Source organism: Protomyctophum parallelum (assembly GCF_964188405.1).
Source record: "Protomyctophum parallelum genome assembly, chromosome: 12".
In the NCBI taxonomy this organism is placed as follows: domain Eukaryota; kingdom Metazoa; phylum Chordata; class Actinopteri; order Myctophiformes; family Myctophidae; genus Protomyctophum; species Protomyctophum parallelum.
In genome coordinates, this window is record NC_139712.1 from 46,971,848 (window position 1) to 46,996,289 (window position 24,442).

General features: G+C 46.9%; 1 protein-coding gene across 1 annotated transcript in view; it reads left to right on the top strand.

Moving 5' to 3' along the window:
- The window catches only part of LOC310867694 (cadherin-6-like), a gene marked incomplete at both ends in the record, with an annotated part of 46,665 nt that overhangs the window by 16,263 nt on the left and 5,960 nt on the right, over positions 1-24,442 (top strand). The window contains 4 exons of the mRNA XM_083777813.1: positions 7,590-7,757; positions 13,658-13,845; positions 17,669-17,922; positions 24,107-24,243. Of these exons, the coding sequence (XP_083633939.1) occupies positions 7,590-7,757; positions 13,658-13,845; positions 17,669-17,922; positions 24,107-24,243 (747 nt within the window). The remainder of the gene's footprint in view (positions 1-7,589; positions 7,758-13,657; positions 13,846-17,668; positions 17,923-24,106; positions 24,244-24,442) is intronic.

A 24,442-nucleotide genomic window follows, 5' to 3' on the forward strand; every position in this document is an offset into this window, starting at 1 on the left:
AAGGTGGGTGCAGTACTTTAGTTAAGACTAGTCATTGGTGCGACAAACGACAACCCACCTCAAACCCTAACCTAACCATAACCGCAAGCACGGGAGCAGACGCTAGCCCGACGCGTCCGCTTGTCGGACTAATAATGCTCAGTCGGATTTACACGTGGTCCCCAGGGAAGGTCATCTAATTTTACTTTGGGTCCAATGGAGGGTCAAGGCATTTTATACCAGGGAACGTTTAGAACCAGGATACATACATGTTATGCCAGGGGTACACTTTAAACCATTCTGACCGGGCACCCATTTTGGTGTCAGCATCATGTTATGCTTTAGCTATTGAAAAATAGCAGATCTACAAGCTCATATCGCGCCACCGAGTGGCGCGATACGAGCTTGTAGGTCTGCTATTTTTTGAAAAATTGAAAAAAGAACGACTGACATTTTTTATAATCTGATCTCAGGTCAGAATGGGTTCATCAGGACCAGTGTGTGTCCGGCGGAAACCTCGTATGAATCTGATCTCAGGTCAGAATGGGTTAAAACAACAACAAACATCACACCTCTCCTCCATTTTATATAGAGAACGACATAGACTAGGTAGGATGCACGGACCATAGATAAAAGGTCATAGCCTAAAGATGAAATGCCGTTAAAGTCAGTGTACTTGTGGTGGTTTGTTCCTTGTCAGTAAGCCCAAATGTTTAGCCATCGGAGACAGCTGTACGGATTAGGCTGTCGAACTAATGAACCCATCAATTTAGCTGCCAATGAACATTTACCACCCTCAAACTATGTGGCCATAGTGCATTTGTATTTGCTGAAATCAGTCGACTGTGTGTACTCTCACTCCGCACACCGTTTACATAGCTGAGAGATGCATTCTCATAAATAAATAATAAAACTACGCTTATAATAAGCAGAACTGGCAACAGTGCAAACCAGCGCTGGTGGCTGCTTTCTGCAATTTGCACCGGGGAAAATAATGTTTCGTCGTCAGACTTTTTTGTGCTGATAAAAAAAATGCCAGTCTTTGACGAGTCTGGACAAGTCTTCTTGTTGTGGAGTTTAGTCACTCTGGAGTGCCTGCGCATAAACATTGTGAATTGTTATCGACACAAGAGGGCATTATGAACCAGCTAGATCATGAGGTGTGAAGGAATTCCACATCCAGCCCAAGCTGCTGGTGCTGCATGGTTTTAGGACCATCTGGCAGACAAAAGACAAAGTCTCTTCAAAATATCTACCAGACTGAGGCTTCCATTTTCTAAGTGGCCACTCTACCTTTAGAGCTCCTGGTTTGCTGCAGTATGGAGACACTTGTGTATCTAAAGGTGCCCAAGCACCGTAAAACGCTTATTGTCTACTACTGTTGTTCTCCACTATGGCACACTTGTCACACTGTTTGCAGTGGCAAGGTTTTTCCCCAGTGTGGATATGCAAATGTTACTGAAGTTCAGATAAAGTATTGGAACTCCTGTCACACTGCGTACAGCGGATCATGTAGGTTCACACTCTATAACATACGACGAATTAGACCGTTCCTCACCCAGGAATCAGCCCAGCTCCTAATCCAGACAACAGTCTTGTCAAAACTCGACTATTGTAACTCCCTCCTTACTGGCCTACCAGCATGTGCACTTAAGCCTCTCCAGCTGATCCAAAATGCAGCAGCTCGCTTGGTCTTCAACCAGCCAAAATTCTCACATGTCTCCCCCCTGCTCCGCTCCCTCCACTGGCTCCCGGTCGCTGCCCGCACAGAATACAAAACTCTGATGCTGGCATTCAAAGCAACCAAAGGTATGGCTCCCCCATATCTTACAAGTATGATTGAACCCTACAAACCCTCCCGCGCACTCAGATCAGCCAACGCAGGGAAACTGGAAGTACCCTCACTAAAAACGCCGGGACAACGCTCCACACGTCCCAAATTCTTCTCCCTTCTGGCTCCAAAACTGTGGAATGCACTTCCCATTGCAGTCAGAACTGCAGCATCACTCCCAATCTTCCGCCGTAGCCTGAAAACCCACCTTTTCAGACTCCATCATGGCCCATAGCACTTACCCTAACCCCTTAGATAGCATTTCTGTTGGCTTAGATAGCATTTGACACAGACTTATAGCATGTTATGTAGACAGCACTATAATTGTATTGTATATAGTCATAGCACGCCATAGTACATATGTATAGCATAGTAGTGAATATGTATAGTTTATTATGTATAGTGTATGTATAGTTTCATCATATAGATATTCCACTGTTACCTTCTTAGCTTACGCATGTTTCATGATAAATGCTTTTATGTGATGTATTCCCATGCTTTTGTTCTTGCTTAAATGTAAGTCGCTCTGGATTAAGAGCGTCTGCTAAATGCCTAAATTGTAAATTGTAAATTGTAAGGGCTTTTGTCCAGTGTCATTACGCTGGTGTCTCATCAGACTACCTAACTCACTGAAACACATGTCGCACTGTTCACAGTGGTATGCTTTTTTCCCCCAGTGTGGATACGCTGATGTTTCTTCAGTTTACTTACGTCACTGAAACTCTTGTCACATCGTTTACAGACCAATGTTTTTTCCCCAGTGTGGGGGAACCTCCAATGTCTCTGCAGTTCAGTCGAGGTGGTGAAACTTGTGTCACACTGCGTACAACGGAATGGTTTTTCACCAGGGTGGCGACGCTGGTGGGTCTGCAGACCACCCGACTGATTGAAACTCTTGTCACAGTGATTGCAGCGGAAAGGTTTTTCCCCCAGGGTGGAAACGCTGGTGTCTCGTCAGATTATTATTTCTGACTGAAATTCTTGTTGCACAGTTTACAGTGGAAAGGTGTGGACACACTGGTGTGTTTCCAGACTACTATTAAAGGTATATTCAGTGATTTCACTTAATTCAAATATCACTTATTGTTTTGTTTTGTTGTGATAATCCTCCCTACTATAGAGTGTGCTGGCCATATAAGGAGTTCCTCCCTGTCCCCAGTTAACCCCTGGGGGTCAAAAAACCTTAGGTTTCGTTTTTGACTCTCTATCCTGATTGGACGAAAGGCTGCATGGGTCCCACAGCCAAAAACGAAACCTAAGGTTTTTTGAGTGAAATCACTGAATATACCTTTAACACTGAAACTCTTTATCACACTGCAGGTGTGAGGTTTCCGCTCTGTGTAATTATTTACTTCTCTTTGAGTTAAAGTCTTTAAATAAATAGTTTATGGTTGTAGGATCCTGGTTTCATATCTGTCAGTCCTTGTTTCTGGCTGTTTATAGATGTTGTTATTGGCTGACAGGCCATCAAGGTGACCTGTCCATTCCTCATCAGGCAGTAGAGGCCGTTGTTGCTTGTCTCCTGTGTTCATAGAGTAAGTCCTGACACATGAAGGCGTATGTATGGCCACTCAGAACAGGAGACCCCAGTCTGGGAAGGCTGTGAGTGGAGGTCCTGTGCGCTCTATGTCTGTCTGGCTTTCTTCTTATGTCCCTCAACCTGTCCCTCAACCTGTCCCTCAACCTGTCCCTCAACCTGACCCTCAACGAAGTGGGAGTCTAAAGTTATTTTCATGACTTATTATACAGTATATGAAACCATTGCACTACCTGCCTAACAAAGCCGTTGTCTGCAGGCACCATTTCAGTTTGTGCAGGTGTCCTTGACCTTTTGGCACGTCCACTGTGTTATCCCATTCTGACCGGGCACCCATTTTGGTGTTGGCATCATGTTATGCTCATAGACTGTAAAAAATATGGACAAAGCGTTCCCCGGGTCTAACATGAACGTAAAATGAAGCCTGTAATAATATGCTAATTCCTGATGTAAGTCGCCATCTTTGGTACCAGCTGGCCATTGGCTGGCTCCGTTTTGTATACCAGCTGGTCATTGGCTGCCCAGACAAAGAGGCGGGACTTCCCCCCTTCTTCTCCGTTGGTTTTTATTTTGACTCGAATGGGAGGGGAATCCCGATCATAGACTGTAATGGTAGCCACGCCCCTCAGAACATACGCGATGGGTTTTTTTCTTTATGGTCATTTTTTTAATTAATGGGACCATAATTTTCCAAAAAGAATATTATGACATTAGAAATGAGACTTTAAACTAGTGACTGGAAGAAGAAAGTATTCATGACCATGTTTATTAAGGTAATACAGTCTAGGTGAAGTTGGGCCAAAATACATGGGCCTCTATGGAGCTATGGGGCTTTTTGGGTCCGGTCCAGCGCCACAACAGGCCATTATATGAACTACCGATTTCAAATGAGGCTTCACGAAATATCTGGCTGACTGCCCCCCTGGTTATGCTTTAGCTATTGAAAAATAGCAGATCTACAAGCTCATATCGCGCCACCGAGTGGCGCGATACGAGCTTGTAGGTCTGCTATTTTTGAAAAATCGAAGAACGACTGACATTTTTTTGAATCTGATCTCAGGTCAGAATGGGTCAATCAGACCAATGTGTGTCCAGTGGAAACCTCATATGAATCTGATCTCAGGTCAGAATGGGTTATACAACCTTTCCCAGTGGATCCACTGAGCAGTCTGTGTAAGTAAGTAGCTTTGGGACCCAACAGTTCTCGAAAAAGGCCTATATAAGTCAGGAGCCTATCTCCTGTTTATGTGGATCTTATTGAGTTGATTCTCTTCTGTTGCATACATATGTGCCATCTGAGAACTTCACATGTCCTGTCATTGGCAATTCCATAGATTGTCGGTGCATTGTCATTGTACAGAACAACATCAGTGAGAAAGGAGGGCATTTTCAGGGAAGCGCAAAGAGTTGGAATGGCACGTCTGTAGTTAAGCTTGGGTCTACTTTTGGAACTGAAGCACAAGCCTCCTCAAATGTCCTCTGAAAAATATAATTATAATGGGTTTAACTCCACTGTCTTCACATCAAACAGATACTGTAGCAATAGGTCCTCAAAATGAAATAAAACGAGGGGAAGGTGGACCTTAAAGTGGCTGTAACACTCATTACTGTATGCATGGTCAGAGACCACATGCACAATCTCCACGGGCCGCCATTGGTCCATGTTGGACGGTCAGTTGAAAACACCGGCTCTGAAAGGGGGAAAGAATCACTTGAAATTGTTCTCTCTCACCGCTTCCATTCATGACGGAATGCAAGCCAGGGTCCAAGAGAATGGTGATGCCTCCGAGCAGTCATGAATTGACTGAGGCAATGATGCGTTCTGGCTCCAAACAATTCTCCATCGTGTTCTCCAGTCCACAATGCTGCTGGATGCTTTCACAGACTGTGAAAGAGGTGTTTACATCCAGCTCCGCTTCAGTGGCAAACTATTCAACTTGCGTAAGTAAAAGCCAGTAAAAAAAAGAAAATGTGTGAGAGAGACTGTGTGTGTGTGTGTGTGTGTGTGTGTGTCTGTGTGTGTGTGTGTGTGTGTGTGTGTGTCTGTGTGTGTGTGTGTCTGTGTGTCTGTGTGTGTGTGTGCGTGGCTGCGTGCGTGCGTGCAAAAAATAACAAACATGTAGAGTGAGAGTAAAATGGGTAGATAGAGGGTTGATGGAAAGGCACATAAACAGGCAGATATGGGATGCAGACACTGATCCTACATGGAAAGGTCCGACATGCGGAACAGCGGTCGGACATGCGGTCGAACATGCGCTGCTCCCCATGCTTGCGGTTATGGTTACGTTAGAGTTTGAGGTAGGTTGTCGGTTTAATGACATTTGGACCAATAGTATGTCAGAACTTAAAGCCTGTAGCCGCAGACAGAGCACAGGCAGAGAGGAGTGAAAGAGGAGAGATGGATGCTGTGGCTCAGTGTCTCTCAGTGACGGTAGAACAACAACAACCATTTTGCTCTCTTAAGGGTTTGTCTTCCTTCACTGAAATTGCACATTAACCAATTCTGACCTGAGATCAGATTCTAAAAATGTCTATTACATCCTGACAGTTTCATTATTAACCCATTCTGACCTGAGATCAGATTCTAAAAGTGTCTTAGATTTTTCAAAAATAGCAGACCTACAAGCTCGTATCGCGCCACTCGGTGGCGCGATATGAGCTTGTAGATCTGCTATTTTTCAATAGCTAAAGCATAACATGATGCCAACACCAAAATGGGTGCCCGGTCAGATTGGGTTAAGAGAAAGAAAAACAGTGAAATCTACCTGCCTCACTGCAGTATTGGTGCTTTTTTATATTCACCCCCCCACTTCAAGTGGTGTTGTCAATTTATTAGTAGGTGATTTTCTAGCAGCGTTTTCTTCCTCCCTTTCATATACTTCAACACTCAAACCCATGAATGGTTCAGCAGGAGGCAGACAATGACAGGTGATGGAGCACACCTTTTGAATATGCAGCCAATTATCCCTTCACTCATTCTTCTTCTGTCCCATCTCCAGAGATCCCAGCATGCCAGAACAGTTCTCCTTTTCCACCTGCCTGAGCCTCGGCTCTTAAAAGAGCACACTGAATGTTAAAATGCATCCAGAGATTATCAACGCTCAATCCTGTCTCAAAAGGCACAATTAGGATAATAGCATTGCTGTGATGCTTTTAATGAAATAAAGTGCAGAGTGGTTTAAAGAATCATAACGTTGTCAACATATTTTTCTTGCCGTTTACTGGCTTTTATTTCAAGTTTTCACTGGTTTCTGAAGTCATGTGTGCTTGAATTTGGTCAAACTCACACATGACTTCACACTCTGCAAGGTCACAGTCAAGAGACAGACGTAGAACAAGAGTTGAACCTTGCCTGAGCATTATCGTATACTGACCTTTAATTTCCTACTATTTACTGCATCTATTCAGTGGTGGAACAAGTACACTCATGTCTTACTTACTGTAAGTAAAAGTATCAATACTGAAAACGCAATGTAGACATACTTTGTTACAAGTAAAAGTCTGAAGTTCAAAATGCACTTGAGTAAAAAGTAGAAAAGCAATTTTCAAATGGCCAAAATGTAAATAGGGCTGACTTAACCCATTCTGACCGGGCACCCATTTTGGTATTAGCATCATGTTATGCTTTATCTATTGAAAAATAGCAGATCTACAAGCTCGTATCGCGCCACCGAGTGGCGCGATACGAGCTTGTACAGTACTGTCCCCTTCGTCTGTACCAGGCCAGTACCTAGAGGTACCTATAGGTTTTTAAAAGAACCTGGGTACCTCTGGAAGCCACACCTCTGATGGGTGTGGTTTAGTCTTAAGGGGTGTGTTTTTTTCACCCACTGTGTAATATAATAAACGGACAGTAGGTGGCAGTAGGACAGTAGGACAGAGGCCAGAGCAACAATATTTGTCTAACATAGATACCTGTAGGTACCCATGGATGTCATTTTGAGATCGAGGAAGAAACGGATAGGATTGTACCGTAGGTCTGCTATTTTTGAAAAATCGAAGAACGACTGACATTTTTTAGAATCTGATCTCAGGTCAGAATGGGTTCATCAGACCAGTGTGTGTCCAGTGGAAAACCTCGTATGAATCTGATCTCAGGTCAGAATGGGTTAATGTATGTTTCGTGAGCTTATTCTTCAGCTCTAGGTGTACAGTACGTATCACTCCACGATGAGAGCCTGAGCTAAATGCTTACAGTGTTGAATGTAAATCTGTTCTGAAATGGTGTGCTGCTGTCCTCAGGTTTGATCAAGACGGCCCTGCCCGGCATGGACAGGGAGGTGAAGGAGAACTACCAGGTTGTGATCCAGGCTAAAGACATGGCTGGACAGATGGGGGGGCTCTCAGGGACCACCACGGTCAGCATCACTCTGTCAGACGTCAACGACAGCCCGCCACGCTTCGCCAAGAGTGAGTATAGCTTCTTTGAAAATGTTATCACGAAACACTGGCTGTGCACAGGTCGTACATACGCTGATTGAATAGAGTGCAAAAAGGAAAAACACGTGTCACCTTGTTTTACTTACCTTGTCTCACTTCACCCCTCACCAACCTTAATCCGGTCGTTTTAACACACCCCTCACCAACCTTAATTCGGTCGTTTTAACGCACCCCTCACCAACCTTAATCCGGTCATTTTAACGCACCCCTCACCAACCTTAATCCGGTCGTTTTAACACACCCCTCACCAACCTTAATCCGGTCATTTTAACGCACCCCTCACCAACCTTAATCCGGTCATTTTAACGCACCCCTCACCAACCTTAATTCGGTCGTTTTAACGCACCCCTCACCAACCTTAATCCGGTCATTTTAACGCACCCCTCACCAACCTTAACCCGGTCGTTTTAACGCACCCCTCACCAACCTTAATCCGGTCATTTTAACGCACCCCTCACCAACCTTAATCCGGTCATTTTAACGCACCCCTCACCAACCTTTATCCGGTCGTTTTAACGGACCCCTCACCAACCTTAATCCGGTCGTTTTAACGCACCCCTCACCAACCTTAATCCGGTCGTTTTAACGCACCCCTCACCAACCTTAATTCGGTCGTCTTAACGCACCCCTCACCAACCATAATTCGGTCGTTTTAACGCACCCCTCACCAACCTTAATCCGGTCGTTTTAACGCACCCCTCACCAACCTTAATCCGGTCGTTTTAACGCACCCCTCACCAACCTTAATCCGGTCGTTTTAACACACCCCTCACCAACCTTAATCCGGTCGTTTTAACACACCCCTCACCAACCTTAATCCGGTCGTTTTAACGCACCCCTCACCAACCTTAATCCGGTCATTTTAACGCACCCCTCACCAACCTTAATTCGGTCGTTTTAACGCACCCCTCACCAACCTTAATCCGGTCATTTTAACGCACCCCTCACCAACCTTAATTCGGTCGTTTTAACGCACCCCTCACCAACCTTAATCCGGTCATTTTAACGCACCCCTCACCAACCTTAATCCGGTCATTTTAACGCACCCCTCACCAACCTTAATCTGGTCATTTTAACGCACCCCTCACCAACCTTAATCCGGTCATTTTAACGCACCCCTCACCAACCTTAATCCGGTCGTTTTAACACACCCCTCACCAACCTTAATCCGGTCGTTTTAACGCACCCCTAACCAACCTTAATCCGGTCGTCATAACGCACCCCTCACCAACCTTAATCCGGTCGTCATAACGCACCCCTCACCAACCTTAATCCGGTCATTTTAACGCACCCCTCACCAACCTTAATCCGGTCGTCATAACGCACCCCTCACCAACCTTAATCCGGTCGTCATAACGCACCCCTCACCAACCTTAATCCGGTCGTTTTAACGCACCCCTCACCAACCTTAATCCGGTCGTCATAACGCACCCCTCACCAACCTTAATCCGGTCATTTTAACGCACCCCTCACCAACCTTAATCCGGTCATTTTAACGCACCCCTCACCAACCTTAATCCGGTCATTTTAACGCACCCCTCACCAACCTTAATCCGGTCGTTTTAACGCACCCCTCACCAACCTTAATCCGGTCATTTTAACGCACCCCTCACCAACCATAATTTGGTCGTTTTAACGCACCCCTCACCAACCTTAATCCGGTCATTTTAACGCACCCCTCACCAACCTTAATCCGGTCATTTTAACGCACCCCTCACCAACCTTAATCCGGTCGTTTTAACGCACCCCTCACCAACCTTAATCCGGTCATTTTAACGCACCCCTCACCAACCATAATTTGGTCGTTTTAACAGCCACGTCTCCTTTCCTCCGTTGAGTCTACCCGATGATGACTGTCAATGTCAATGTCTAGTGTTAGCCCGACTCCAGAGTCCAATATCTGATCCGTTAACAGTCTTACTCCACGCTGCAGCCATCTCCAAAGATGGATGGCATTCCCACGTTTGCGCTAACAGGGCCGTGGGAATTGCCCGTTTGCTGGGATTAGCTCTCACCTAAGCGCTCTCTTCCCACGCTTACGTGTCCTCCCCACCGGGACTCCAAGCCTCCAACTGATCCCCGGGATAGCCATCGCACAACTCCTGGCGTAGTAGCGGTCCCATTCCTCTCTGTCCCCGCGGCGTTCACCGATCTCTGACAGAAAGACAAAGTGAACAAAACCTTCGCCCATCTGCTTCGCAGAGTGAGGACGAAACTGGCACTGCATCTAATTGTAGCACTGAAAAAAACGATCTCTGGTGTCAGTGGAGGCCGCCGCCAATGTCGGTCACGCCGCCATGTTCCATAGCACGTCTAACCAGTGGTGGAGTAAGTAGGCTGCATTTACTCAAATTACTCAAAACAAGCCCAATTGACTGAATTCTATGTAAACCAAAATTAATTCATTACCCGCCCCCCTCTAAATAGCCAGCCCCCCCCATAGCACCCCCAGTCACACTTTTCTGGAGCCCTCGCTGATTTACTTAAGTACAATTTTGATGTATCGATACTTGAGTTGAGTATTTCCAATTTCCAATACTTTTACTTTCACTACACTACATCTTAGAGGCAAATATTGTACTTTTCCTCCACTATACAATTATTTGAACATTTTTAAATGACTACTTAACCACTAGGCCGGCCACTTGATCACATGTGCACCTCACTGCACACAGTACATGTGTGCTGTACTGTATATGTAAACATGTATATAATATGTGTTTGTGTGTATGCGTGCATGTGTGGTAGTGTGTAGGGAAATGGACAAAAACAAACAAAAAATCTGTTGCAAAAGAAAAAATAATAAACACACGACCAAACACTGTCTGTTCCCCATTAATCTCTCCCCACAGCAGGGATACAAACACTGTTATCCCAGCCTTCCACCACCCATGGACAAGGGGGGAGAGGGAGAGAGAGAGAGAGAGAGAGAGAGAGAATGCACGACAGATAAAGGGGGAGAAGAAAGGGATACAACAGTGACATGGTGGATGGATGGGGGGAGAGGCAGTGTCGGTGGGAGGGGCAGGGGGTGACTGGTTCATGCATAAGAAGAAAAGATAGATACAGGAGGCAAGCGTGTGGCAGAAGCCTGCCTGTGACGGAGAGCGAAATACATGGGATAGGATAGGGGGATGTGTGACAGAGGGGTGGGATAGGGGGATGTGTGACAGAGGGGTGGTGGGATAGGGGGATGTGTGACAGAGGGGTGGGATAGGGGGATGTGTGACAGAGGGGTGGTGGGATAGGGGGATGTGTGACAGAGGGGTGGGATAGGGGGATGTGTGACAGAGGGGTAGGATAGGGGGATGTGTGACAGAGGGGTAGGATAGGGGGATGTGTGACAGAGGGGTAGGATAGGGGGATGTGTGACAGAGGGGTGGTGGGATAGGGGGATGTGTGACAGAGGGGTGGGATAGGGGGATGTGTGACAGAGGGGTGGGATAGGGGGATGTGTGACAGAGGGGTGGTGGGATAGGGGGATGTGTGACAGAGGGGTGGGATAGGGGGATGTGTGACAGAGGGGTGGGATAGGGGGATGTGTGACAGAGGGGTGGTGGGATAGGGGGATGTGTGACAGAGGGATAGGGGGATGTGTGACAGAGGGGTGGGATAGGGGGATGTGTGACAGAGGGGTGGGATAGGGGGATGTGTGACAGAGGGGTGGGGTAGGGGGATGTGTGACAGAGGGGTGGTGGGATAGGGGGATGTGTGACAGAGGGGTGGGATAGGGGGATGTGTGACAGAGGGGTGGGATAGGGGGATGTGTGACAGAGGGGTGGGATAGGGGGATGTGTGACAGAGGGGTGGGATAGGGGGATGTGTGACAGAGGGGTGGTGGGATAGGGGGATGTGTGACAGAGGGGTGGGATAGGGGGATGTGTGACAGAGGGGTGGGATAGGGGGATGTGTGACAGAGGGGTGGGATAGGGGGATGTGTGACAGAGGGGTGGGATAGGGGGATGTGTGACAGAGGGGTAGGATAGGGGGATGTGTGACAGAGGGGTGGTGGGATAGGGGGATGTGTGACAGAGGGGTGGGATAGGGGGATGTGTGACAGAGGGGTGGGATAGGGGGATGTGTGACAGAGGGGTGGTGGGATAGGGGGATGTGTGACAGAGGGGTGGTGGGATAGGGGGATGTGTGACAGAGGGGTGGTGGGATAGGGGGATGTGTGACAGAGGGGTGGGATAGGGGGATGTGTGACAGAGGGGTGGGATAGGGGGATGTGTGACAGAGGGGTGGTGGGATAGGGGGATGTGTGACAGAGGGGTGGTGGGATAGGGGGATGTGTGACAGAGGGGTGGTGGGATAGGGGGATGTGTGACAGAGGGGTGGGATAGGGGGATGTGTGACAGAGGGGTGGTGGGATAGGGGGATGTGTGACAGAGGGGTGGGATAGGGGGATGTGTGACAGAGGGGTGTCGCTTGAAGACAGGGGAAAGTGAGAGAGAGAATGCACGGGTATTTTAACCCATTCTGACCTGAGATCAGATTCATACGAGTTTTCCACTGGACACACACTGGTCTGATTGACCCATTCTGACCTGAGATCAGATTCTAAAAAATGTCAGTCGTTCGATTTTTCAAAAAATAGCAGACCTACAAGCTCGTATCGCGCCACTCGGTGGCGCGATATGAGCTTGTAGATCTGCTATTTTTCAATAGCTAAAGCACAACATGATGCCGACACCAAAATGGGTGCCCGGCGGTCAGAATGGGTTAAGGGCACACCCAGAGGAGGCGGGGTGTCAGAGAGAGATATCATTGTCTGCCGGAGTGATGCCTCTCCTGAGTCCCGGCCTCCTCTCCTCTCTCCAGCCAATACTTTCTGGGTTGAGGAAAGCTATGGTGTGTGTGTGTTAGTATTATGTGCACACTGGACTCACTCGCGCACACAAGAGTGCTTTGTGTATGTCTATGTTATGCAGTCTCTGTGCGTGTGCGTGCACCTGTTACCAAGAAAGAACTGCCGACTCAAGCTTTGCCAAAACACTGTCAGCGTGTTTTGTTAGCGTGTCAGTGTTTGGTTGTCTCCACGGGCTGTGTGTGTATCATCCATCGCCGCTCCTCCAACATGCCAAGAGGCTATTTATCCCATTCTGACCGGGCACCCATTTTGGTGTTGGCATCATGTTATGCTTTAGCTATTGAAAAATAGCAGATCTACAAGCTCATATCGCGCCACCGAGTGGCGCGATACGAGCTTGTAGGTCTGCTATTTTTGAAAAATCGAAGAGCGACTGACATTTTTAGAATCTGATCTCAGGTCAGAATGGGTTCATCAGACCAGTGTGTGTGTCCGGCGGAAACCTTGTATGAATCTGATCTCAGGTCAGAATGGGTTATGTAAGCATGCGAGATACAGGAGAGGACGCTCCAGCCCGACAGGCAGCCATCAATTTATATCACTGTGCGGGAAAAACTGGAAATCATCTAGCATAAAAAATATTAAATCGAAGAAGAAGAAGAAATTGCCTGAAAATTCATGCCACATATTTTTGTATCATCTCTGTTTTGTTTTTCATCTGAAACATTTTCTAAATATGACATTTTATCTACGTATACACATACCATTTATGGCTGTTCATTTTCTCTACGTTTCCGCCAAACGGAAAAATTCTCACCCTTTCTCCGCCAAGCAGTGAAGTTCACACCTTCTGACTGCCTGGAGACGGGCATTGTTCAAGTTAATGGAACCTATCAAACAAAATGAAAAGCGTTTTCTCAGCGTTTTTCCAGAGGTTAAATATATTGAGGTCTTCTACTGCCCAGTTTACGCTTTTGCTACACTCTCTCTGACTCTCTCTCTCTCTCTCTCTGACTCTCTCTCTCTCTCTCTCTCTCTCTCTCTCTCTCTCATATTCCAGCCATGCATGAGTTCAGAGTCCCGGAGTCAGCAGAGGTGGGCTCCGTGGTGGGAGTCATCCGAGCCGTGGACGCGGACATTGGCCAGAACGCAGAGATGGAGTACAAGATCCTGGGCAGCGAGGGCCCCGCGGTGTTGGACATTCACACCAATAAGAGCACCCAGGAGGGTGTCATCACGCTGAGGAAGGTCAGAGCGCTGTAGCTGGGTTTGGGGAAGGCCACCATAACCCATTCTGACCGGGCACCCATTTTGGTGTTGGCATCATGTTATGCTTTAGCTATTGAAAAATAGCAGATCTACAAGCTCATATCGCGCCACCGAGTGGCGCGATACGAGCTTGTAGGTCTGCTATTTTTGAAAAATCGAAGAGCGACTGACATTTTTAGAATCTGATCTCAGGTCAGAATGGGTTAATCAGACCAGTGTGTGTCCGGCGGGAACCTCGTATGAATCTGATCTCAGGTCAGAATGGGATAAGCAACCAACCTGTGGTGATACACAGTGGTGGAAGAAGTGGTATCAATACTGCATTATAGAAACTAGTCCTTACCCGTTCTGAATATATGAACAGCAAATGATGTCCGCCAGAGTCAGGTTAATATAAGGAAGGTATAGGTTACAGACAGACAGAGTGACAGTCATTTTTCGGTGCTTTAATAGATATATACTAGATAGATAGATCTATATTCTGCATGCAGTATTATGCATAATGTCCCATTTCAAATGTATAAAACTCTTGAAAATAGCCGGTAGATCTGCTATTTTTCAAATGGCTGAAGTGTATGGGCTGAATTTGTTAATGCATGTTTTGTAATATTAATCAAAATCTACAAAGTAACTAACATTTTCAAATCAACCGTAATGGAGTAAAAGTACAATATTTGGGTCTGAGATGTAGTGGAGTAGAAGTAAGAGCATTGCGGAAATACTCAAGTAAAGTACAAATCCCACCAAATTACAGTAGTAGTAAATGCACTTAGTTTACTTTCCAGCACTGATGATACAGTCTGGGGTAATAAAATGTGGAAGTTATGTAGAAGAACAAAGGGAGTCTACCAACGCGCCTCAAGCCTGAAACGGCTGATCCGGTGCTTCACAGGTACAATAAGGACATGAGTTGCATAAGGAGAAGAGACTGAAGACCACAAGGCTGAAACGTTAGTCTTTCTCTTTGTATACTTTAGCACCTAATAAAAGGCTCTAAATGTCCGTCTCTTCTCCTTATGCAGTGGAAGTTATGTACCTTGGTGAGGCCCAACATGTCTTGTCTATTTACTTTGGAGGTAGGCCTATCCCAACAACACCAAAACTGGCTTTTATCCACTTTCAACCAGGAATCCCGATTTTGGGCATGTCATTATTTGTCAATAATATTATTAACCCATTCTGACCTGAGATCAGATTCATACGAGGTTTCCACTGGACACACACTGGTCTGATTAACCCATTCTGACCTGAGATCAGATTCTAAAAAATGTCAGTCGTTCTTTGATTTTTCAAAAATAGCAGACCTACAAGCTCGTATCGCGCCACTCGGTGGCGCGATATGAGCTTGTAGATCTGCTATTTTTCAATAGCTAAAGCATAACATGATGCTGAATGGGTTAAGCAATAGATTGTTGTGAGATTGTACAAGAACTACGGGCGTATACAGTAAATATACTGACCGACCACCGCTGCATGTAAGCGTTCCATAATAGTCAGCAATCCAGTGGAAAGAGTGAACTGCATTGGACTGTAAGTAAAATGATTGACACACATCACCTGAATGTAACTTTAGTTTTGACCCTCTGGGAACAACATTCAAATGCAGGCCAAAGTTGACAGTTGTAAAAGCCTCGGGCGGTTCTTCCCCTCATTCTTCCCTCCACGCCCACCATAGACCCTCAGAGGTACTGATGGCCAGTATGGATCCACAGCATCCACCCAGCAGTGTGTGCACTGTGGCGCGGCGCGTTTGATGTATTCAACAGTATCTGACAGTTGCTTCATCAAGCGCTCACGTACGCCACAGGCTCTCAATCGATCGCCACCCATCAAGCCTTCACTGAGTAGAAGTAATTGCCTCTTGTAGCTGCGGTAGGTTCTGTGGTCGAGTGGAGGGAGCGGGGCTGAGAACAGAGGGTGGGTAGTGAGCATGTGCCTCTGTTTTGGACTTCCTACATAAATGGGCTTGTCACGGACAGACCCCATCCTGACACTTTCTAGGCAACATTATTCCACTTTAGACATCACGCAGTCCGTCGGCATTAACACATTCTGACCTGAGATCAGATTCATATGAGGTTTCCACTGGACACACACTGGTCTGATTACAATTTACAATTTAGGCATTTAGCAGACGCTCTTAATCCAGAGCGACTTACATTTAAGCAAGAACAAAAGCATGGGAATACATCACATAAAAGTATTTATCATGAAACATGCGTAAACTAAGAAAGTAACAGTGGAATATCTATATCTATATATATATATGGGATGGGATTATAACCCATTCTGACCTGAGATCGGATTCTAGAAATGTCAGTCGCTCTTCGATTTTTTCAAAAATAGCAGACCTACAAGCTCGTATCGCGCCACTCGGTGGCGCGATATGAGCTTGTAGATCTGCTATTTTTCAATAGCTAAAGCATAACATGATGCTGACACCAAAATGGGTGCCCGTTCAGAATGGGTTAACACAAGACAGGCACACAAATCGATGGTTCATAGTAAGTTGTTATCGATGGCATCCTGTCAGTGGTCAACCCTGCATCTGTCTCCACCCACTGTGTGCCTCCAGTGAAAAATGCTTACTGTGATCAACTGAGAACAAAATGTTAAAAAGATAGTCGTTATATAATACCAGTAAGACGCCCTGACCGTCAATAAGTAATCCAATTTTAACCCATTCTGACCTGAGATCAGATTCATACGAGGTTTCCGCCGGACACACACTGGTCTGATGAACCCATTCTGACCTGAGATCAGATTCTAAAAAATGTCAGTCGCTCTTCGATTTTTCAAAAATAGCAGACCTACAAGCTCGTATCGCGCCACTCGGTGGCGCGATATGAGCTTGTAGATCTGCTATTTTTCAATAGCTAAAGCATAACATGATGCCAACACCAAAATGGGTGCCCGGTCAGAATGGGTTAAATGAGTAATAAATAAGTAACTGTAAGTATCTGTAATAAGATATTATACTCCTCCGGAGTAACTTGTTGCCCAACACTGGTCTGCAGAACTAATTCTGTTTCTGCTATACCCAAAGCGTGAGGTTAGCTACACAACATCACCCGATGGTCCTTGTTAGAAATTCAAGACACTTGTGGTACTAGAACGGACCCTACGACCCGACGGGGTTGGAGGGCTGGTTCTGTACTGCTCACTGTGCAAACATTTACACACACATTCTCATCCGTATCTACTGTGGCGTACTGTGTGTGTGCAGAGGTGCAAAAATATACCCACAAGTAAAAGTATCAATTCCACCATGTAGAAAGTATCCCTGTTGTAAGTATAAAAATCCGGAATTCAAAATGTACTTGAGTGAAAGTACAAAAGTACGCAGCATGCAGAATGCCCCGATCCACAAGTTTTCAAATGCCAGATTTTACGCTGTACTCAGAATATGAGCTTGTAGATCAGCTATTTTCAAAGTGCAACCAGGGGGGGGGGGCAGTCAGATAGATATTTTGTGAAGCCACTAAGGAAATCGGGACTTCCTCAAGTTCATATAATGGCCTGTTGTGGCGCTGTCATTGGGCCCAAAAAAACCCCCATATCTCCATAGAGGTCCATGTATTTGGGCCCAACTTCACCTAGACTGTATTACCTTAATAATATTTTGTCTTAGTTTTAGTCGTCATAGCTTTGTTTTCTATTCATTTTTCATCAGTGAAAAAAGTTAGTCGAAGTGTTTTCGTCGTAGTGTTTAGTCAACGTAATCACCACTGTGCCCCATACTGTACTGTACTGTACTGTACTGTACTGTACTTAGACCACTGTGCCCCGTGTGCTCCCTCAGCCTCTGGACTTTGAGAAGAAGAAGCAGTACACGGTGCGTGTCCAGGTGGAGAACCTTCACCTGGACCCTCGCTTCCTCTCCGCGGTTCTCTTCAGGGACGAGGCCAGCGTCAAGGTGCTGGTGGAGGACGTGGACGAGCCGCCCGCCTTCCAGCGCAGCAGCTACGTCATGGAGGTCAAGGAGGACGCCGCGGCCAACACGCCCATCGGGTCGGTCGGCGCCTCCGACCCGGACAGCAACCGCAGCCCCGTCAGGTAGGCGTGGGAAACAACCCCGAGGGGTAGGGAAAAGTGTTCATCCTGCATCTAATTCAAGCACTCTGCAAAACCCACACAGCACATACGGTATAGCAGCAAATGTCTTTGTTTTTCGGGGGGGCTGCTGTTTTTTCCATAGACTTGGCTGCCACATGACGTAATTTCTGAAACCCAGAAGTGTGGGGGGGGGGGAGAGAGAGAGAGAGAGAGAGAGAGAGAGAGAGAGAGAGACGGGGCCACAGAGAAGCATTCAGTCAGGTTCCCGGTTCACTTTCCCATAGTTTCGCTTGGCTGCACCAATCAAGCGAAACCATGGGAAACAGAACCCCAAACGGGTATGCCACCTCCAGGAGACCATGAGTCTATTGAGGATGTACAAAGTGAGAAATGAGAAAGGCCCTTGGTTTGTTTCCCTTCAATGTTTGCCACAGTCACTATAGTATAGTTGTCACCACAGCGAGATCCAAACAAGAGTAGATAAGACAATATGTCTTGACAGAGGCTATGGTTGTGTGCGTGTGCGTGTGCGTGTGCGTGTGCGTGCGTGCGTGCACAGATTCTACAGAGTCAAAGTTGTGGTACAGAGTACAGAGCCAGACAGCAGGGATGGTGGGTTTTCAGGCAGTGGGTTCTGACTCTGCAGTCTATCCAGGTGCCCACACGAGCACGCACACGCACACACACACGCACACGCACACGCACACACACACACACACACACACACACACACACACACACACACACACACACACACACCCTCCCCCCCTCTCTCTAGGACACTGTGTCCCTGCCGGTTAGGTATAGCACCTGCGGTACCACCCATTGATTACCGACCTTTTGCCCCTAAACCCCACTGACAGGACCTCCTACCGACCGTCCTCACAACAAGACCACCTCCCTGCTGAGAGCAGCAGTGTGGTGGGGGGGGGGGGGGGGAGGAGAGGAGACGAGGAGACGAGGCATGGGAACAGGAGAGGAGAGGAGACGAGGCATGGGAACAGGAGAGGAGAGGACGGGGTGGGGAGATGAGATGAGAGGTGTTAGTCCAGCTGGCTAAATTACTATTATATTATTAGGAAAGCAATTAGGGAGCACTGTGGCGACTGTTAATTGCAATCAGTGTCAGAGAGGAGGCATTGGCGAGGTGTCAGGGTTAGGTGAGGGGTAGCCTCGGTACCAGGCTTTCATTTTTGTTGGTGCAAAAATGTAAAGCCTGGAGGAACGCATTGGCCGCTCTGGTCAAAAAGTGGGAGTCAACCCTTCCGGGTGGGCGTCGCTCCAAATGATGTGACGTAGCGCTGCACTAGGGGGGAGAGGAGGGGCCGGGGGTGACGGACAGATCGATGAGATCCAATCAGGGCGTGCGCAAATCTGAGCCGCTACCCGCCCCTCTAGACCAGAAACCTAACACGTTAGCTCAGGCTAGGTGAGGACCAGGACCAGGCATGTTGTATGTTCAGATCAGTGGTTTTCAACCAGTGGTCCGGGGACCACCAGTGGTCCTTGAGGGGGTTCCAGGTGGTCCCCAGCTAAATGATCCCTTTATGGATCCATTTGGTTTAATTTTCTCAAGAGTTAAATTATTGTTAAACATCTACTGTATATTATTACAGGCCTGGGCCGTGGCTCAGCGGTCCAGGCACCTTGGCTGGTAATCCAGTCTGGCAGTGTGCCGCGGGTTCGACTCCCGATCCCGACAGCCTTTACTGCATGTCACCCCCCCCCCCCATCTCTCTCCCCATTTCCTGTCAGCCTACTTACTGTCTGTCCCTCCAATAAAGGCGAAAGCCACAAAACAAAACATCTGTATTACTTAATTGACAAGAAGTCTACACAATAGTGAGTGTAGAAGAATTGTTATTTTGACCGTCTGCCTGTTATCTCTCCTATGGTACCGACATCAATGCAAAGGTCATAGGGCATGCACATCCACTCTGGCCCAGGTGCTGGACAAAATGGCAGTACAGGAGAAAGAAATAGAGTCTGCAACACTGCTATGGGAAAACTCAGCTCCACTGGTTTATTAACCCATTCTGACCTGAGATCAGATTCTAAAAATGTCAGTTGTTCTTCGATTTTTTTCAAAAATAGCAGACCTACAAGCTCGTATCGCGCCACTCGGTGGCGCGATATGAGCTTGTAGATCTGCTATTTTTAAATAGCTAAAGCATAACATGATGCTGACACCAAAATGGGTGCCCGGTCAGAATGGGTTAATTCAACGTTTCGATCACTGGGATCTTCTTCATTCCTGAAGAAGAGTTTTCCCTTAATACCAGTGTGTCTACCGACATCAGTGCAGCATGGAATTGTGGACAAAATCGTATCGTAGATATTCTACGTTTTGGGTCTGAGAGGCTAAACCTCGTGAAATGGTGGTCTGTGGCTGAAATGTTGAATACCTAACGGGACTTGATATGAAAAAAGTTGAAAACCACTGGTTTAGATAACAGCACTAAAAAAGGACTAAAAGGTATTGCACAGCCAAAGCGATATATATATATACTCTGATGAAGACCGCAAGGTCGAAACGTTAGTCGTTTTGTATACTGAGCACCTAAATAAAAGGCTCTAAATGTCCGTGCTGCTCCAGTCTCTTCTCCTTATGCAACTTTGATGTCCCTGCACCTGTGAAGCACCGGATCAGCCGTTTCAGGCTTGAGGCGCGTTGGTAGACTCCCTTTCTACCGATATAGGGAGAGAATTAGGAGAGGAGATGTGGGGAAGATGAGGAAGGAGAAACAAAGAGGAGGAGACGAGTGGTGCGGTGGTGGTGCGCGGTGCCTTCCAGACAGAGAGCCCTAGCTGGTTCACGTGCTCCCCCTCGGGGGGTCTACTTCCTCTCACGCTGCCCCTCCTCATATATGTATACTCCATTAATCACAGTGATGTATCGCGCTAGTCCGGGTAGCAGGGCCAAAACAACACCGCTGGATAACCCATTCTGAACGGGCACCCATTTTGGTGTCATGTTATGCTTTAGCTATTGAAAAATAGCAGATCTACAAGCTCGTATCGCGCCACCGAGTGGCGCGATACGAGCTTGTAGGTCTGCTATTTTTTGAAAAATCAACTGACATTTTTAGAATCTGATCTCAGGTCAGAATGGGTTGATCAGACCAGTGTGTGTCCAGCGGAAAACTCATATGAATCTGATCTCAGGTCAGAATGGGATAAGCTGTTGGCTTGTGCAGTGTGTGTGTGTGTGTGTGTAACCCAGCATTGAATGAACATGTGACGGCACGTGATATAATGTCAACAGCCCTGTTGCACCTGTTGTATCCACTCTGCTTGTGTCTTTGTCTCGTCAAAACGGCACAGTGCAACGTGTGTGTGTGTGTGCGTGCGTGCGTGCGTGCGTGCGTGCGTGCGTGCGTGCGTGTGTGTGTGTGTGTGTGTGTGTGTGTGTGTGCGTGCGTGCGTTCTGCAGGTACTCCATTGATCGGAACACAGACATGGACCGGCTGTTCAACGTCCATTCAGGAAATGGGTCAGTGTTCCTCCTCAAGGACCTGGACAGGGAGGAGAACGCCTGGCACAACATCTCCATCATTGCCACCGAATTCAGTAACATATACCGTCAATCCTCAGTGTTAATTTAACTCTGAGAGTGTAAGAAATGGACTCAGCTGGACCATTACAGGGGCCAGACCCCGTGTCTGGTATAACATGCATTCTGAAACAAAGAAAGGGAAGCTGTAATAATTCTGGTGTTCTCAATGAATCAAAGTTGGCCAACGTAACCGTTGCCTTGCAGTCCTCCTCCTCTCTCATGGCGTCACACCAACCTGCTTACGGGTCCATTTAGGTCTATTTTTACACTCTCAGGGTCCTCTCGTACACCCTAGCGCAAAAGCGCACCGCAAGTGTCATCATTGCACATTTCTGACCAGTTTGTCATGCGTAGTACGTAGTAGTGTCCATGTTGTGTTGGTAGCAAATGTAGTTTGTGCTCAATTTGTGTCCCCCACATTCAGTTTGTCTTAACCCATTCTGACCTGAGATCAGATTCTAAAAATGTCTATTACATCCTGACACTTTCATTATTAACCCATTCTGACCTGAGTTCAGATTCTAAAAGTGTCTTCGATTTTTCAAAAATAGCAGACCTACAAGCTCGTATCGCGCCACTCGGTGGCGCGATATGAGCTTGTAGATCTGCTATTTTTCAATAGATAAAGCATAACATGATGCTGACACCAAAATGGGTGCCCGTTCAGAATGGGTTAAAATGAGGTGCATTGTTGGTGCTATTGCTATCTTGAGACAGCAGAAAGCCAGAAATCTGTGCCATTGACCAACAAAAAAAATCTGATTTAGGCACAGTATTTTCCTGCTACAATGATGAGTAAGATACTCCGCCGATTCACGATGCGTGTACACTCTACTTAATCTGAATCCATGCAGATGTACAGTACAGCTGGATGTGACTTTCACGTCACTCACAACATGCCAGATGGCATTGCAGAGTAAATTAAATCAAATGTGTGACCTGTTTAAGTCTGGGACATTAGCGTGTTTTAACAGTTTCAAAGGCGTGAGGAGGAAGAAGCTGGTATTTTGACCAAAACGCAGATGTTGACAGGCAGTCAATGACTGGCTGCTAAAAAGGGTTACCTTCTGGTACCGGCACCGATCTGCATGCTGGTGGTTGCAGGGAATCCCTGACCTAATTCACGAGACTTGTTTCTCTCTGTGATGTCCCATTTTCCTTAACCCATTCTGACCTGAGATCAGATTCATACGAGGTTTCCGCCGGACACACACTGGTCTGATGAACCCATTCTGACCTGAGATCAGATTCTAAAAAATGTCAGTCGTTCTTCGATTTTTCAAAAATAGCAGACCTACAAGCTCGTATCGCGCCACTCGGTGGCGCGATATGAGCTTGTAGATCTGCTATTTTTAAATAGCTAAAGCATAACATGATGCTGACACCAAAATGGGTGCCCCGTCAGAATGGGTTAATTCAACGTTTCGATCACTGGGATCTTCTTCATTCCTGAAGAAGAGTTTTCCCTTAATACCAGTGTGTCTACCGACATCAGTGCAGCATGGAATTGTGGACAAAATCGTATCGTAGATATTCTACGTTTTGGGTCTGAGAGGCTAAACCTCGTGAAATGGTGGTCTGTGGCTGAAATGTTGAATACCTAACGGGACTTGATATGAAAAAAGTTGAAAACCACTGGTTTAGATAACAGCACTAAAAAAGGACTAAAAGGTATTGCACAGCCAAAGCGATATATATATATACTCTGATGAAGACCGCAAGGTCGAAACGTTAGTCGTTTTGTATACTGAGCACCTAAATAAAAGGCTCTAAATGTCCGTGCTGCTCCAGTCTCTTCTCCTTATGCAACTTTGATGTCCCTGCACCTGTGAAGCACCGGATCAGCCGTTTCAGGCTTGAGGCGCGTTGGTAGACTCCCTTTCTACCGATATAGGGAGAGAATTAGGAGAGGAGATGTGGGGAAGATGAGGAAGGAGAAACAAAGAGGAGGAGACGAGTGGTGCGGTGGTGGTGCGCGGTGCCTTCCAGACAGAGAGCCCTAGCTGGTTCACGTGCTCCCCCTCGGGGGGTCTACTTCCTCTCACGCTGCCCCTCCTCATATATGTATACTCCATTAATCACAGTGATGTATCGCGCTAGTCCGGGTAGCAGGGCCAAAACAACACCGCTGGATAACCCATTCTGAACGGGCACCCATTTTGGTGTCATGTTATGCTTTAGCTATTGAAAAATAGCAGATCTACAAGCTCGTATCGCGCCACCGAGTGGCGCGATACGAGCTTGTAGGTCTGCTATTTTTTGAAAAATCAACTGACATTTTTAGAATCTGATCTCAGGTCAGAATGGGTTGATCAGACCAGTGTGTGTCCAGCGGAAAACTCATATGAATCTGATCTCAGGTCAGAATGGGATAAGCTGTTGGCTTGTGCAGTGTGTGTGTGTGTGTGTGTAACCCAGCATTGAATGAACATGTGACGGCACGTGATATAATGTCAACAGCCCTGTTGCACCTGTTGTATCCACTCTGCTTGTGTCTTTGTCTCGTCAAAACGGCACAGTGCAACGTGTGTGTGTGTGTGCGTGCGTGCGTGCGTGCGTGCGTGCGTGCGTGCGTGCGTGTGTGTGTGTGTGTGTGTGTGTGTGTGTGTGCGTGCGTGCGTTCTGCAGGTACTCCATTGATCGGAACACAGACATGGACCGGCTGTTCAACGTCCATTCAGGAAATGGGTCAGTGTTCCTCCTCAAGGACCTGGACAGGGAGGAGAACGCCTGGCACAACATCTCCATCATTGCCACCGAATTCAGTAACATATACCGTCAATCCTCAGTGTTAATTTAACTCTGAGAGTGTAAGAAATGGACTCAGCTGGACCATTACAGGGGCCAGACCCCGTGTCTGGTATAACATGCATTCTGAAACAAAGAAAGGGAAGCTGTAATAATTCTGGTGTTCTCAATGAATCAAAGTTGGCCAACGTAACCGTTGCCTTGCAGTCCTCCTCC